Genomic DNA, 15,269 nt, shown 5'->3' with positions numbered 1-15,269 from the left:
CAGGCTGCTGTGTTGGGGATAAGCCCAGGGCTACAATTGCCCCTCTCCTAATGTCTGGAGAGGACAGAGGCTCTTGGTTTGGTGTGGATTCTAGGTTTCTAGGTTGTTTCTGTGAAAAATAAAACTGATCTGAAAAAATGAGAGTAGAGCTGACTTGCCTGTTTAAGGCAGCAGGGTAAACAACCCGCTAAAGGTACTACACTTTAAAAATATCTCACTCTGGGTTTTTTCAAAACTGTATGAAGAGGTATTGGCTCTGGATTTAGGACCCAGATGCCTTGTTTGGGGGGGGGGGGGGCAGAGAGCAGGAATGCACCCAGGGGGGAACAGGGATCTACCCAGGGGAGGAACCACGGGGGGGGGGGGGGGGAACAACACCCACGCACCCTCCCTCAGACCAACCGTGACCTCTCCATTGACTAATAGGCAAATTTATAGATACCCAGTGATAACAGAAAAGAAACAAAGCAAACAGTCAAACAATTCCATATATCTACGAATTCTAGGGCTGTCATCAGAGTCAAGAAACGTCTGGAAGCTTCACTCTAAGGCTGTCTCTTAAGTGTCAGATCCCCCTGAAGGTAGGATGCCAAGACCCACACCCTGCCCCCTCCAGTGGGATGGATGAGATGGGCTAGTGGTGTGCCCTCTGTCCAAGGTGGCCTTGGGAACCCTTCCTGGGGGATGGGGACAGGGACCCTCTCGGGGAGGAGGACAGGGAGAAGGAGGATGCTTTGTTACTCTCAAGTCTCTGCTTTTGTATTCTCCTTCCCTCCTGATGACATTTCATTCATGGCAATCACCAGTTGAGCTCTCTGTGTGGTTGTCATATTGTCCACATGTATTGTCAGCCAAAATCTCATTTTCATAAGCCTACCACATGCCCACATCCTAATTTGGGGCTTTACTGGTATCCACCTAATTTGGTATGTTCCCTCAAAACTGGAAAGCTCCAGGCCCCTGCTCTGGGGCCTTGCAAGCTGATGCCACCTTATATCATAGAATCATAGAAGTAGGGTCGGAAGGGACGTTATACATCTTCAAGTCCGACCCCCTGCCTGGGCAAGAAGAAAACTGGGCTCAAATGACCCCAGCCAGGTAGGCATCAAGCCTCTTCTTAAAGACCCCCAGGGTAGGAGCCAGCACCACTTCCCTTGGAAGTTGGTTCCAGATCCTAGCCACCCTGACTGTGAAGTAGTTGTTACAGATGTCTGATCTAAACCTACTCTTCAACATTTTATGGCCATTATTCCTTGTTATCCCTGGGGCGCTAGGGGAAACAAGGTCTCCCCCAAACCCTTCTGGTCCCCCCTTAGTGAGTTTCTAGATGGTCACCAGGTCCCCCCTCAGCCTTCTCTTGTGAAGACTGAACAGGTTCAGGTCCCATAGCCTCTCATTGTAGGGTCTGCCCTGCTGTCCCCAGATCATGCAGGTGGCCCTCCTCTGGACCCTCTCAATGTTGTCCACATCCCTCTTGAAATGGGGTGCCCGGAACTGGACACAGTACTCCAGCTGTGGCCTGACCAGCGTCATGTAGAGGGGGAGGATCACCTCCTTGGACCTACTTGAGATGCACCTGTGGATGCACGATGAGGTCCAGTTAGCCCTACTGACCATGACCTTGCATTGTCGGCCCATGTTCTTCTCGGAGTCAATGATTACTCCAAGATCCCTTTCTGCCTCCGTGCTCTCAAGAAGGGAGTTTCCCATCTTATAAGTGTGCTGCTGGTTACTACTGCCCAAGTGCAGCACCCTACACTTGTCCATATTGAAACACATCCTGTTTTTGTTAGCCCACCCCTGCAACCTATCCAGGTCATTCTGCAGTCTTTCCCTCCCTGCTAACACGCCCACCTCTCCCCAAATTTTGGTATCATCAGCAAATTTAAACAGGTTGCTTTTCACCCGTTGTCCAAATTGCTGATAAAGAAATTGAACAGCGTGGGCCCAAGGACCAAGTCCTGGGGGACTCCGCTGCCCACTTCCCCCGAGGTCAAATATGACCCATCCACCACCACCCCCTGAGTACAACCCTTCAGCCAATTCGCAATCCATCTGACTATGTAGGCATCAATGCCACAGTCACCTAGTTTTTTCATGAGGATGGGGTGGTCGACAGTGTCAAAGGCCTTGCTGAAGTCCAGAAAGACTACATGCACAGTGACACCTGCATCCAATGCTTTTGTGACCTGATCGTAAAAGGCAATCAGGTTGGTCTGACATGACCTGCCCCTAATGAAACCGTGCTGGTTGCCCTTGAGCATCATCCCCGATGCCAGCCCATCACAGATGTGCTCCTTGATGATCTTCTCCAAGAGTTTCCCCAGGATTGAGGTAAAACTGACTGGCTTATAGTTGCCCAGGTCTTCCCTCCTCCCTTTTTTTAAAGATCGGGACCACATTGGCTATCTTTCAATCATCTGGCACCTGGTGCAAGCACCATGAGTGCTCGTAAAGCCATGCCAAGGGCCCTGCAATAAACCCCTGCTAGCTCCGTCAACACCCTGGGGTGGAGAGCATCTGGACCTGCTGATTTGAACACGTCCAGCCCCTCCAGAAGCTCTCTAACCCAGTCCTCCTCAACCTAAGGTCTTGAGGCATTCTACATACAGAGTGCCAGCTCTTTGAATCAACAAATTATGTTATGGAACAGTGTGGTAAATGCCTCCACTGTCCCAGGCTGTGTGACTATCTTGCTGTGTTTTAGCAGCCTGTCTGCTTCTGAAGGCTCAGAAAACTGCATGCGAGATCCAGGCTTTTAGAAATCAATTAACCCCTGCTGCCCATCCTGAACATTCTAATACACATATATATTATATATATACACACACAATATATCTGTGTGTGTGTAGCTGTATATATGCAAAGCTTCAGTCACTGATTCAATTCGGCAGAGATTCAGCATGATTCAGAGGTTGAATCTCCAAATCTGAATCAAAGCAGGAGACCCTTTAATCTCTCCAAATTGAATCAGAAGCCTCTGAATCAATTTGGAGAGAGTCAGTGATTTGGACACAGACAGCTTTAAACATTTTTTGACATACCTCAAGGTACCAGGTAGCTCGTGAATGCTGAGATGCTGGGGTGGATGGAGTGTCCCACAGGCACAGCGTGCTCAGCGGTGGACCTAGAAGTGGACCAGAAGCACTTCCAGTCCACTTCTGGGTCCACTGTGGAGTGCATGGGGGACCCCCTCTCCCCACCCCCTAGCTCAGTGACTGATAACTCCTGGGTCTGGGGGGAACCCAGGGTACCCCTGCGGCCAATCGCTGAGGCAGGGCGGGGTCCCCCATGCGCCCAGTGGCAGAGCCGGAAGCAGGACATAAGTACTTCCGGTCCACTTCCAGGTCTGCCGCCGAGCATGCCAGGAGGGGGGGGGGGGGGGGGGGGGGGGGGGGGGAGGAGGGGCAAGCTCCTGTAGGATGCTCCATCTGCCCCAACATCACAGCCATACCTGGTACTTCGAGGTATGTTGAAAAAATATTTAAAGCTGTGTCTATGGCTGAATTGCTGATTCTCCAAATCAGCATCGAATCTTCGGATTTAGATTCAGCTAAATCAAATCAGAACAGTGACCTGAATCAACAAATCAAATCACTGTCCCCGTAATCCGGCCAAATCAAATTGAATATGTTCCACTTCGTGCACCCCTAATATGCACACACGCACACACACACCTATAAGCCAATTCCCAAAAAGAAAAGCTTTAAATACCATTTTTAAGCTAGAGTCAAATACCATACACTTACTTGAATCCAAAACAAGGGTCCGCCGCCCACCCCAATTTAACAAGAGGGGAAAAGCTCCATGCCTTGGATTCAAGTACAAAGCAGCAGTTGAGTAGGCAGCTGCTGCAGCTTCAACTTTGGCTCTGACCTAGGGTTAGAGTCAGTGCTACAGCTGCTACCCACCCCCGCCACCTCTGCCCCTCCCCGCTGTATACTCCCCCAGTCTCCCATCTCTGCCTGTCCCCCTGCTGCTTCTGCACCTCTCCTCTTGCTCCCCCACAGCTTCTGCCCCCCCGCATCAACTCCCCCCTGCCACTTATCCTCCCACAAGGCTCCAGCCTGACCATGAAGTATACAGTTGCTCCAGCCCCAGCCCAGCTCAGTAGCAATGGTGGCAGCAGCTCCAGCCCATGCTCCAACCAGAGTTGCCACTACTGCACCTGCAGCTGTGTGGCTAGACTAGGGCCAAAGCACCATGTGCTCCATGCTTCATACTGAGCAGGGCCAGAGGTTAAGCAATAGTGGGGGACAGGGACAAAAGCTAGAGCGGGGAGCAGACAGCAAGAAGAAGGGCAGGCACCAGGAGTGCAGGTGCCAGGGGGTGCAAGCATAGGGAGGGGCAAGTAGCAAGGGGGCAAGTGCTAAGGTGCACAGGCACTGCAGTAAAGGCAGGCAGCAGGGGTCAGGCTGCTTGATTCTCCCAACACCTGTCCGTCCCCCCCCCCCCCCCCCACTGGTTGCCCCTGCAACTGCTTTCCATTCTGCAGCAGTGTGGGGAGGGAGGGTGGGGGAAGGGGGCAATTTTAGGACAATCCCCCAATAGTTAAATTGCATACTTGGAAGACTGTAACAAATTAATACATGTTCCATGTATAGAATCTAGTTACTGGGGGGTGTCTGAAATTCAGAGCCAGTCATCTTGGATTTGGGTAAATACAGCACTTTATAAAAAAAGGGTGGTACCTTAGGGTGTTTATACACATGCTCTGGAAGTGTGTGTGTGGGGGGAGGGCGGGAGCACCTTGATTACAGCAGTTCCGAAAGCCATTCTAATTAAAGTGTCTGGAGCATCATGTGCATCAGTGTCCTCATGCTGAAAAATGGTGGTGGGGGCACTTTAACTAAAGCTCATTTGATGAGTGCTAGTTAAAGTGTCCCGTTGCCATTTTTCAGCATGGAGATGCTAATACATGTGATGCTGGAGATTAATTGAGTCTGCTCCAAGGCGCTCTAATTACAGTGCATCAGAGCAGCCTCCCTGCATGCGTATAGGTACCCTTAGAGACCAACTCATTCAGAAATGTGAGCGCCAAAGGTGACTAGCTACTTCATTCAATGCTATCTCCTGTGAAAACTCATGTATTTCTGATCCAGTTAATCTCTAAGGTGACACCCTATCCTGCCTTCTTCCTTACTTCACACTAACACACCTAACTACCTTTCTAAACTTTGAAAAGGTACATTTCAGGCCTTCTACCCAGGACAGTGTTCTGTGTGAATGGTAAAATAAATAAGGAATACTGAAGCTGTACCATATGGGGTTACAAACAGATCTGTTGGGTTCTAGGTTAAGAATATCATTGAAGGATGTTGTTCCCGAGATGACAGATACAAATCAGATTATTCAGAAAAAGTTATTAATGGCAGCAAAGAAATACTGGATGAGAAATAAGTCTCTCTGCAGGAAACTAGTTCATCCTTGAAATATAACTATGAGCATAGATTTCATAGACATTAGGGCTGGAAGGGACCTTGGAAGATCATCGAGTCCAGCCCCCCGCCCAAAGGGCAGGACATCAGCTGGGGTCATAGGATCCCAGCAAGATAAGCATCCAGTTTCATCTTGAAGGTGTTCAATGAAGGCGCTTGAACAACCTCCGGTGGCAGGCTGTTCCAGACCTTGGGGGCTCAGACAGTAAAGAAATTCTTCCTTATGTCCAGCCTAAAACGATCTTGTAGTAGTTTGTGACCATTCGACCTCGTCATCCCTTGGGGCGCTCTGGTGAACAAACGTTCCCCCAGATACTGGTGGTCACCCCGATAAACTTGTAGGTGGCCATCATATCACCCCTGAGCCTGCGCTTTTCCAGGCTAAAGAGCCCCAGGGCTCTCAGCCTGTCATCGTAGGGTCTGCTTCCCTGACCTCTGATCATGCGCGTGGCTCTTCTCTGGACTCTCTCAAGCTTCTCCACATCCTTTTTGAATTGTGGAGCCCAAAACTGGACACAGTACTCCAGCTGCGGCCTCACTAAGGCCGAGTACAGGGGGAGAATGACGTTCCGGGATTTGCTTGAGAAGCATCTATGGATGCAAGCCAGCGTTTTGGTTGCTTTACTAGCCGCAGCATCGCATTGCAGGCTCATGTTCATCTTGTGGTCAGTGATGACCCCCAAGTCTCTTTCTTCCATAGTGCTAACCAACACAGCACTGCCGAGCCTATAAGGATGCTGTGGGTTTTTTTCCCCCAAGGTGGAGAACCTTGCATTTATCAGCGTTGAACACCATCAGATTCTCGTCCGCCCACTTGCTGAGCCTGTCCAGCATCTCCCAAACAGATGGCAAGATCTACAACAGAAGCTTGTAAGTGGATATTAGCAGATATTAGCATATATACCTTGAAGGAATACACTACTTAGAGGCATGCTTAGTGCTTCTCTCTGCCCAGCACTGCATGTCTGCACAAATTGGGAAAGTGTGGCCAAAACAAAAAAAGAGCCACAAACCCTGAAAACACCTGTAATCTTTTATGGGGACACACATACCTACAGCTCACACACTCTGGGAGGAAAAGAATTATGAGCCAACACTGCATCTTCAGGGGAGTGAGAAAGCCAAGCAATCTGTCCCGTTCTCTTCTACAGGTAGTCCTTTACAGAGTGTACGTACATAAAATACCCTGTTGAAAAGGTGAAGAATGACTGCTCCTGCAGTTTCCAGAGAGACGAGATGCCTCCATAACATTCTCATTGTATCTTACAAAAATTACAAGACTGGAAATTATGGGCATTTATACACATGCTCCAGAAAGTGAGAGGAGGGGGAACAAGTTTTAGTTAAAGCTCATTGAACAAGCTTTAGTTAAAGCGCCCCTGCCACCATTTTTCAGCATGGGGACAGTGATACACGTGACCCTAGAGTCTGCTGGAGCGCAGTAATTAATCAAGTCTGCTCCAACGTGCTGTAATTATAGTGCGTTGGAGCAGCCTTGATGCATGTGTATAGGCCCCCTACAAGATTGGAAGGAAATAGGTTTATTGGTGGTGGTGGTAGTGGTGATAGTGGTTTCTTTTTCTATTAAGTAGCAGTTATGGTGGAATACAGCATTTGTTTCTCTTGAAAAATATTTATATTTTGATGGATATGGTTCTATGGAAGTTTTTCTGACTAGCTTCTACGCTTTATGAAGGTGCTAAAGTAAATAAGTTAGTTTATATATTCTCTTGCTGCAGCAAAACACAGATGGAGAAGCCTAAAATAGATTCAAAGATTGGATGAAGACCTACTTCATCATTCGTAGAAATATATATTACCATAAAATATATATTTTAATGTACACACACACATTGTATAGTTATATAATTATTATATGTATTATGGATTGAGGCATTAAAATACATTTAAAATTGTTCATTTTGCTGTATATAAAGCCAACCCATACTGCTCTTGCTTTGATTCCATTAATAGCAACAAGGATTTTTTCATCTCAATTTTTCTTTCTTATAGTAACAGTTAACCAATATTATGAGATTATCACAATATTTCAGTATACAGTAGCTACAAACAAATCTAATTTACTTTATATTCAATTTTCCTGTTTTCTGTAACAATGGGCTTGATTTTGTGCCCTGTAAGAGCTTTGCCTTGATGTATGAGGTTAAAAAAAGAACTCAAACCCAGTTTTACTCAGATTAAAGTCTTTCAGTTTATTTTATTCACAACTGTTATAAGGACTAGATATTTACTTAAGTAGTATTCACATAATAACCACCAAATTGGACTGGGATTTTGCACGATAGAGGACAGTAGTCTCAGATTTAAAAGAGTATTCCATTAAAGGAATCACAAATTTCACAAGAACAAAGAAATAAATCTGGTTACTTTGTCTCGAAAAAATATTCACATACACAGATGGAATAACAAACTAATGGTAAGCATAAGCTTGTCCCAAAATGTATGCAAGTTATTACATAAATAAATGATCTGCTCCCTTTTTACCAAGCTAATATACAAGTAAGCAAACAAGTAGCAAAAATAAATTTAATGTACTTACAATGATTACCTCTTGCATTATTTTCTCATGTAGCAACATGAAGCACCTATTATTTCTTTCAGCACATAAGACTTAGAAGAGTTTGCTTTATTAATTATGGCCATATAGCAGCTGTGTCTCAGAATGAAATTTTATTTGTTCCTTTCAACTAATATAGTATGCTAGTGATAATCTATTTTCATTTTCATGTTGCCAACAGAAATGTTGTTCTATAAAATTCGCCACGTTTGGTTGAAAAAGCTAATTTATGATAAAATGTGCAAGTAATTTTTTTAAAGCTTCACACACAACTACTTTAATTGAGACACAAAGTAAGAGCAGTTAAAATGTACTGTAATGTACTATTTTCAAACTATTTGAAAAGATTAGTAAAATGTTATACATGCTAATTATAGTAAAAGTATGCTCTATAAACAATACAAATAATTTTTTCTATAGATTTGATCAGATTTATATTACATTTCTCCAGTACCAGCATAAGCTGTATTTGGGTCTGCTGAAGAAGACTTAGAAAAGTAGAAATAGTAGTACAGATGTAAATCTGGAGCTTTAAATCCATATTTAAAATAGGCTGATGAACTGGCAAAGGAAGCCCTTTAATTTGCAGAAATATGAACAGAAATTTTTGAACAGGAACATACAAAACTATACATGCATGCAACTTGGATTGTAACTAAATCTGTAAAATGCTTGTTAACATCTAGCATCTTTGCTGCTCATTCACCAATGGAGCAGGAAAAAAAAGAATTTGCTTATGTATTCACAGATTGACTAAATATTTTGGCTTAAACCTTTCTGTGTTTTACCCCATTCCAAGTCTAGTCCTCTTGGTAAATCATTTCCTTAATATTAAAAATAAATATTAAAAGGGAGATAATTTCATAGTACAATTGTATTTTTTCTTTGTATTTTTATTTTGACCTTACTGCTGATTTATTCAGGTTAGTAACCAAATCTTGATAATACTTGTAAATATCAAAAGGCCATGCTCTTTGTTTTCATGATATATTACTATAAATCCACTTTTGTATAGTTATCTTAAACACCACAGCATACTGATTGTAAAATGTAGTGATCTGGATATATATACACACTACAGAATGCTGTACATATACTCTAGCTTTTCTTCTGTATTGTTCTTAAGGTGAAAGTTGAAAACTATGATAAGTCATAATGTTAATATAGGAAAAGCACAAGCTGTTCTTCTGGGCCCAAGCTAACTTCTCTTCCCTTTGGAGAAGTATCAGAACAAATGAAAATGGATAAGGATGCCTGTTTTTTCCAGAAAGTGAGTAACTTGAACAATACCTTGGAAAAAGAGCATCTCCTCCCCTGCTCCCCACCCCCATGAAGGTAATAAAACATGCTTTTGCAATAGTCAGTGTATCCAGAGGAACGCTTGCTCTGCACAGTGAACACGTCTTGAACCTTTTGATAAAGTACGTCTTGTAGGGAAAGACACGTTAGGTAAAAAGGAAGGGGAAGTTCCATTTTACAAAATCAAATCAGTAAACGGGAATTTGGTCTGGTTTAGTTCTTTCATACTTTTATTTGATAGAAAGAAACGTCATGGATTTGGATATGGCTGGTCATGGAGCCAATACCCCTCTGGACCACCAGAACAGTTGGAAGTAGGAAAAGAGGTTTATTATAGGAACAGGAAGAAATTAAATATGCCACTGCAAAAGGGACAAATCTCTTTTCCCAGGCAGTGCAGTACATTTTCACAGCTGCCGTAAATTGAAATAAATGTACTGTTAATTAACTTACCAGCCTGCGGATATCCCTCTCACATTCACGCTTTATTCTATTTATCTCATCCTGATGGGATTGATAAGCTGTGCGCAAGTCAGCAGCCTTCATCTTATCTGCCTGCATAATGTTGTTCAAAGCTTCTTCAAGTTGCTTTTTACCAGACTTCAGCTCTAAGATCTCCTGTTGCATCTTCATACGTTCATTATCAAATGCTTTTCGAGCCTCCTCTTTGGCTTCATTGAGCAATGCTGTTTTCACTTTGTCGGCAGCCCCATCCCGCAGCACATTCACTGTAGACTGCAAACGGTGAATTTCACCATCTTTGATTTTTCCCATTCGAGCTACTTCCTGCTCATGCTGCCGAATGAGCGCCTCCCGGACAGCCTGGAGTTCCTTCATTTTCTCTTCGTGGAGCTTTGCCTTCAGCTCCGAGATGTAAGCAGTGTGCTTGTGTTGCTCCTGCTCTCTTTCTTGCTTAACTTCTTGTATTTTCTCTCTCAATTTACCCACCTAGAATATAAGAATAAAACTTAGATCAGTATATTTGCATGTGATGTGGACTCCCTGGAAGTCCTCATGAGAGCCCTTGATATAAAAAAAGAAAGAACCCCCCCTCCCTGCCCCTCCCCCACCTCAACAGCTCAAACAAAGGAAGTTTTGATCTAGATCAAAACTGAGCTCTGAGACCTCTCAGGTTCAAACGTAACTTGTAACCTGTGCTGCAGATCGCAGAATTGCCATATTTTGTTGGCAGTGCCTGAAAACGACGTTCTAAGCTTAAGAGGTTCTCCCCCTTGTTACCTCTCAGCTGTGTGTTCTTGGGGAACCCTGGCACAGAACAGTCTGACTCGCAAAGAATCCCGCCACCTAAACGAAACTGATTAAGATGCAGTGAGAGACGCACTTAATGCCCTCCAGATAAGGGTGACCAGAGTGAAACAACTGCCCTAGGTCTCATTTGCATCCAAGATGGAACCAGATGACCATTCATTTACATGGGAGATGGAGGACACAAAACCTGAAGCAGAAACTGCAGTGAATTCTGGGATCAGAGAAGCAGGGAGCACTGCATGATGGGGAATCTGTGCTCCAGATGCTAATCAACCCATGTTTACACACACCCAGCTCAGCGTTTATCAGACCAGTTCTAATCTGGATTTACAAAGGACTCCCTCCCCCCCCCCCCAACCTCTAAGCAGAAGTAGTTTAACAGGCATCTCGGGCCATACATTCCCCAGTCCCACTATGGGAGGTCTATTTAAACTTGATTGGCTAAAACTCGGTTGCCGGGTTAGGGAATGCTGAGGCAAAGAGACCAAGTCAGAGGGGGTATGAGCAACACTTGAACAATGGTACATAGGTTCATCACAGCATCCAGCCCTTTGGAGCCCTGACCACAAGTGCTGTCATACTTTTCCTGGGACGACTGGTGGAAGTTCTCCTGCCCAAAGGTTATAAACACTCCAATAATTGCCTTATAGTCTGTTAAAAGACTATAGTAAGATCTGGAAAAGTTATGCTAAGCTGAGGCTTGTTCACAACTAGTAAAAATCCAAAATCCTGATGCTGCAAGCTATCGTTTCTGAAGAAACCATGAGACATCCCATCAGTATATCTGCTATCCATAGGAATTTCAAGCTGGCTCCCGAGTAGCTGGTTACTCCCTAACCTTATGTGTTTCCTGATTATCAATCAGTTTCTTGAGATGTTCCAAACCAGATAACCCCTTGTCAATAGAAAAAACAATGATTTACACTATTAAGAATGCTTTGAAGAAGCTGAACTGAGGGTATAAAAATCTGTAAAAAAGCAGCAGTGTGTGCACTTCAAGGAATAAAAATCTCTCTGATACCATCCACTGTTCTTCTCGAGAGGCTGGAGGAAACATATCATCTCCCTTCGAGGATCGTGCTACGAACTTTACCTGTCAGCACTGCAACCCAAGTACCTTGGACTGGTGAGGTCCCAACGCGCTCTCTCTCTCTTCTCTCTAGGCATAAATTTCTGAACCTGAACTGTACTAGTTAAGCTTGAGCTAAGTTTCCCCAAATACTTAGTGAAATTAGGGTAGTATTGTAATCATTTGTGTTTGTTTTTCCTTTGCATTTCTATTATTATTAGTACCATTATATATTTCATGTACTTAGCAATAAATAACTTTTATAGTCAAACTGGTAGTAACTGGGTATATTTTTCCTCCTCTACTTCTCCTTCCCCACTTGCTCTGCAGCAACGCTTCTTTTACCTAAACTAAAGATCCCTGTGAAACCCAAAAATACTGTGGGGTCCGCTTATCAAAGGGCTAAAGATTGAGATGTGCTGAGTTTGAAACACATAAGGGGATCAGCTTGTACAGGCTGATTGACCCAGTTTGACTCAGACGTGCCCTAATGAACTGAATGCTGGCCCATGAGGGTGTCAGCTGGACACCCAGCCGGATTCAGAGGGATTCTGTTCACCTGTGTGCTTGTGTCTGACTGCAGTTTATTGTTGCTCTGATGAACTGATTCCTGGCAAATGAGGGTGTCAGCCTGACCATGCTGATCAACCTGGCCCGGTCACGCATGTCACGTTAGTGAGTGTGAGAGAGAGAGAGAGAGTGACTGATTTGGTGACTGGAGGAACCCAGTCCCACTGAAACTCAGTCTTGCAAGATAGCTCTATTGGGGGTGAAGACTTGCAGAAGGGACAGATACAGCTCCGTATAGAAACACAAGTAACACAAGCAGCACACTGACAGAATTACCAAGACCCTGAAACGTACTCCTAATAAATGAGCACACCTCAAAGTAATTGGCAAATCTGGTAACACCCTGGTAGGAGGTATGGCAAAATATGACTCAATAAGACCTAAACCGGCTTCCCCCATATTTCTTTCCCAAATCCCTAAAGATTGCAGTGGCTCTCCTTCTTGATGACACCTATGCCCTCCTGCTTCCCTCTGAGAAGTAGAACCAGCCAAGGGAGGTGAGTCCATCTGAGAAACTGGGAGTCTGTGTTTAGGAGTAGAGGGGAGAGGGTTTTTAGGAAACATTCCCATACTGATGGAGTCATGAACAATGTCTATTTACTTTTCATTCATGTCCACACTGTCTCAGCCTTGCAAGGCATTAAAATACATCTTCAGAACACTTGTGTGTAGCAGTAAAGCTTTAGACTTGCTTGAAAGATAGAAAGTCGAGGCACAAGTTGAATAAATGATTTGACTAAATTTGTACAGGAAGTCCACAGAAGAGGCAGTATTTTAACTGATGTTTTCACTATTCCTCCTTTCATCCTAGAGTGAGAAGGGATGTTTTCTTCAGATGTTGAAAGGAACTGAAGCAACTTTTGATTAAAATCTACAATTGCCAACAGAAAGGTTACAGATAAAAGCCAAAGTCTAGAATCTAAATTTTAAAGCAACTGGTAATGCTGGATGCCTTGATTTTAAGGTGACCAATTTGACATGTGACATCTTATGAGCTCTATTTGCAGTGCCTTGGTACTCAGTGCTTTCTGAAAAAAATCAAGCTCTTTAACAGGTCTGAAATTGGTCACCTAAAAAAAAAAATCAATAGAAGTTCTTGAAAATGTAGGTCAAGGACTCTATGGGTTAGAAGAAAAACTACTATAGCCTATTATAGCAATACACACTGTGATGAAACCTTATTATGAAATCACACTCAGCAGGCTGCATGAGAAGTGATGTTTTTTTCCATGTGGAATTATATACTAATTTAGAAAAAAATGTCCAGAGATAGGTGTGCTTTTCTTTTGGTAGTGTATTTGGAACAGAATAATATATTCCAAAGTGATCATTGTCAGTAATATCTTGCTGCTACATCCAGCATAATGAATGCCACAACATAAGTTTGACACACAATCCGCTAATCTAAAACAAGGTCACAGAGCAGCAGAGAATTCAGAGAGCTCTGCTTTACCCAGGAATGACACTACAAAAGCACACATGCCACGTGGTGCTGGTGCTTTATACCAGAATGAGGTTAAAGAGCAGCAGGGGAAAGAAGAACTGTAACACTTAAACCTGAAATCCTATTGAAAACTGTAAGCGAGTAGAATTATTAACCAAATAAAATTCACTTGGGATAAAAGTATACTCAAAGCTGTCAAGTGAGAACGCTCTAAATTAGATGTCACAGTAACATTTTACAACAAAAACACTATCACTTTAGCCACACATTGAGGAAAGAGCACGTTCCTAAAAGGCTCCTCAATTTGGATAATGGAAATATAGACCACACATCTTGGAGTAACACTCTTCATATTATCTACACTGTGTTATAGTCATAGAAATAAATACCACACCTACAGAAAATAACAGACAACTCCAGTTTTCAGTGCTGTTTGTCCACCTACTTATATAACTGAGTTTAAAACAAATCTCAGACCAACACTTAGGCATCTTTTCATCTATTTGTATTAATCCAAATTGTCAAATGTGGAACTAGAGGCTGATTTAAGCATCCCAATTTGACTACATACTAATCTCACTAACATGTATCTATTATTATTATTGATGAGAAAAGAAAAAAAAAGTTACAGTACTTAGTTAAAACTAAATAAAACCTTTTCATATCTTGATAGGTTTAATCCATCTGCAATATTACATCCCAAAATGTATTAGTTAAATGTCAATCATATGATACTGACTGAAAGGCAGTTTAAGACCGAGTAACATTGAGAGAGTTCCAAAAAAGTATTTTTAATAAGTGAGAAATAGGTCTTGAAATGCATTTTGAAAGTATGAAAAATCCTCAAGCCAGCACATTACTATTTCTTTCACCCAAACTGAAAAAAGAAAGACAAATCTCATCCATATCACTGCTTTCTACTGCAATGCATAGTTAACTATTCAGTAGTAATAAAACAACTGTCTCTCATATTTAATTTAACAAAGCTTAAGCAACAGTGACATTCATAAATATATCTTTTCACTTTGCTAAGTGGCTTGCAATTTATATAGCAACTTCAAATGTGTATCACACCTCACATCCCAATAAACAAGCTAAATCCTGAGGACCTTACAATACAAATCAAACGGTCTCTCCCTGTTATTACAGTGTCAGGAAAGATAGAAAATTGCCTGCATGGAATCATGGTAACATGCTGCTGGGCTGCTGAGGTTGAAATTGAGAGGAAGAGAGATGGCCCTAAATTTGACCCTTTCTTCTACAACCCTTCCCTTGAAATCCAAAAACCCTTTTCCCTGTTCGCAGGGCTGTCCCATATGCACCTGACTTACAGAGCAATTCATGAATGCCATTGACACAGTTACCAAGAGATTTCTGAACAGTTTTATGCATTAAGTGTAAAATTAATATAAAACAAACCTGACAGACCTGTGAGGATACTTGTAGCCAATTCAAAACCATTACCCTCTGATACAACAGATTTGAATATTTACTCCATTTTCCTTTATAAATGAAACCTTTAGTCTTTGCACATACATACAGTGTTGCTGCCCAAGCAACGGTAAGCTTTTGGGGGAGGAATGCTAAAGATCATTTCTCCTT

The 15,269-nt window shown here is 43.1% G+C and overlaps 1 protein-coding gene across 4 annotated transcripts in view; it reads right to left on the bottom strand.

The window, feature by feature from the left end:
• Window positions 1-15,269, bottom strand: part of JAKMIP1 (janus kinase and microtubule interacting protein 1) — a 219,638-nt gene that overhangs the window by 56,450 nt on the left and 147,919 nt on the right. For all 4 annotated transcript variants that reach the window (XM_059721563.1, XM_059721566.1, XM_059721564.1 and 1 more), the window contains one exon: window positions 9,769-10,263. In XM_059721563.1, the coding sequence (XP_059577546.1) occupies window positions 9,769-10,263 (495 nt within the window). The remainder of the gene's footprint in view (window positions 1-9,768; window positions 10,264-15,269) is intronic.

This window comes from Alligator mississippiensis, chromosome 2, assembly GCF_030867095.1.
Source record: "Alligator mississippiensis isolate rAllMis1 chromosome 2, rAllMis1, whole genome shotgun sequence".
Lineage (NCBI taxonomy): Eukaryota > Metazoa > Chordata > Crocodylia > Alligatoridae > Alligator > Alligator mississippiensis.
The sequence above is the reverse complement of the archived record's forward strand: the minus strand, read 5'-3'. Positions and strand labels throughout refer to the sequence as shown.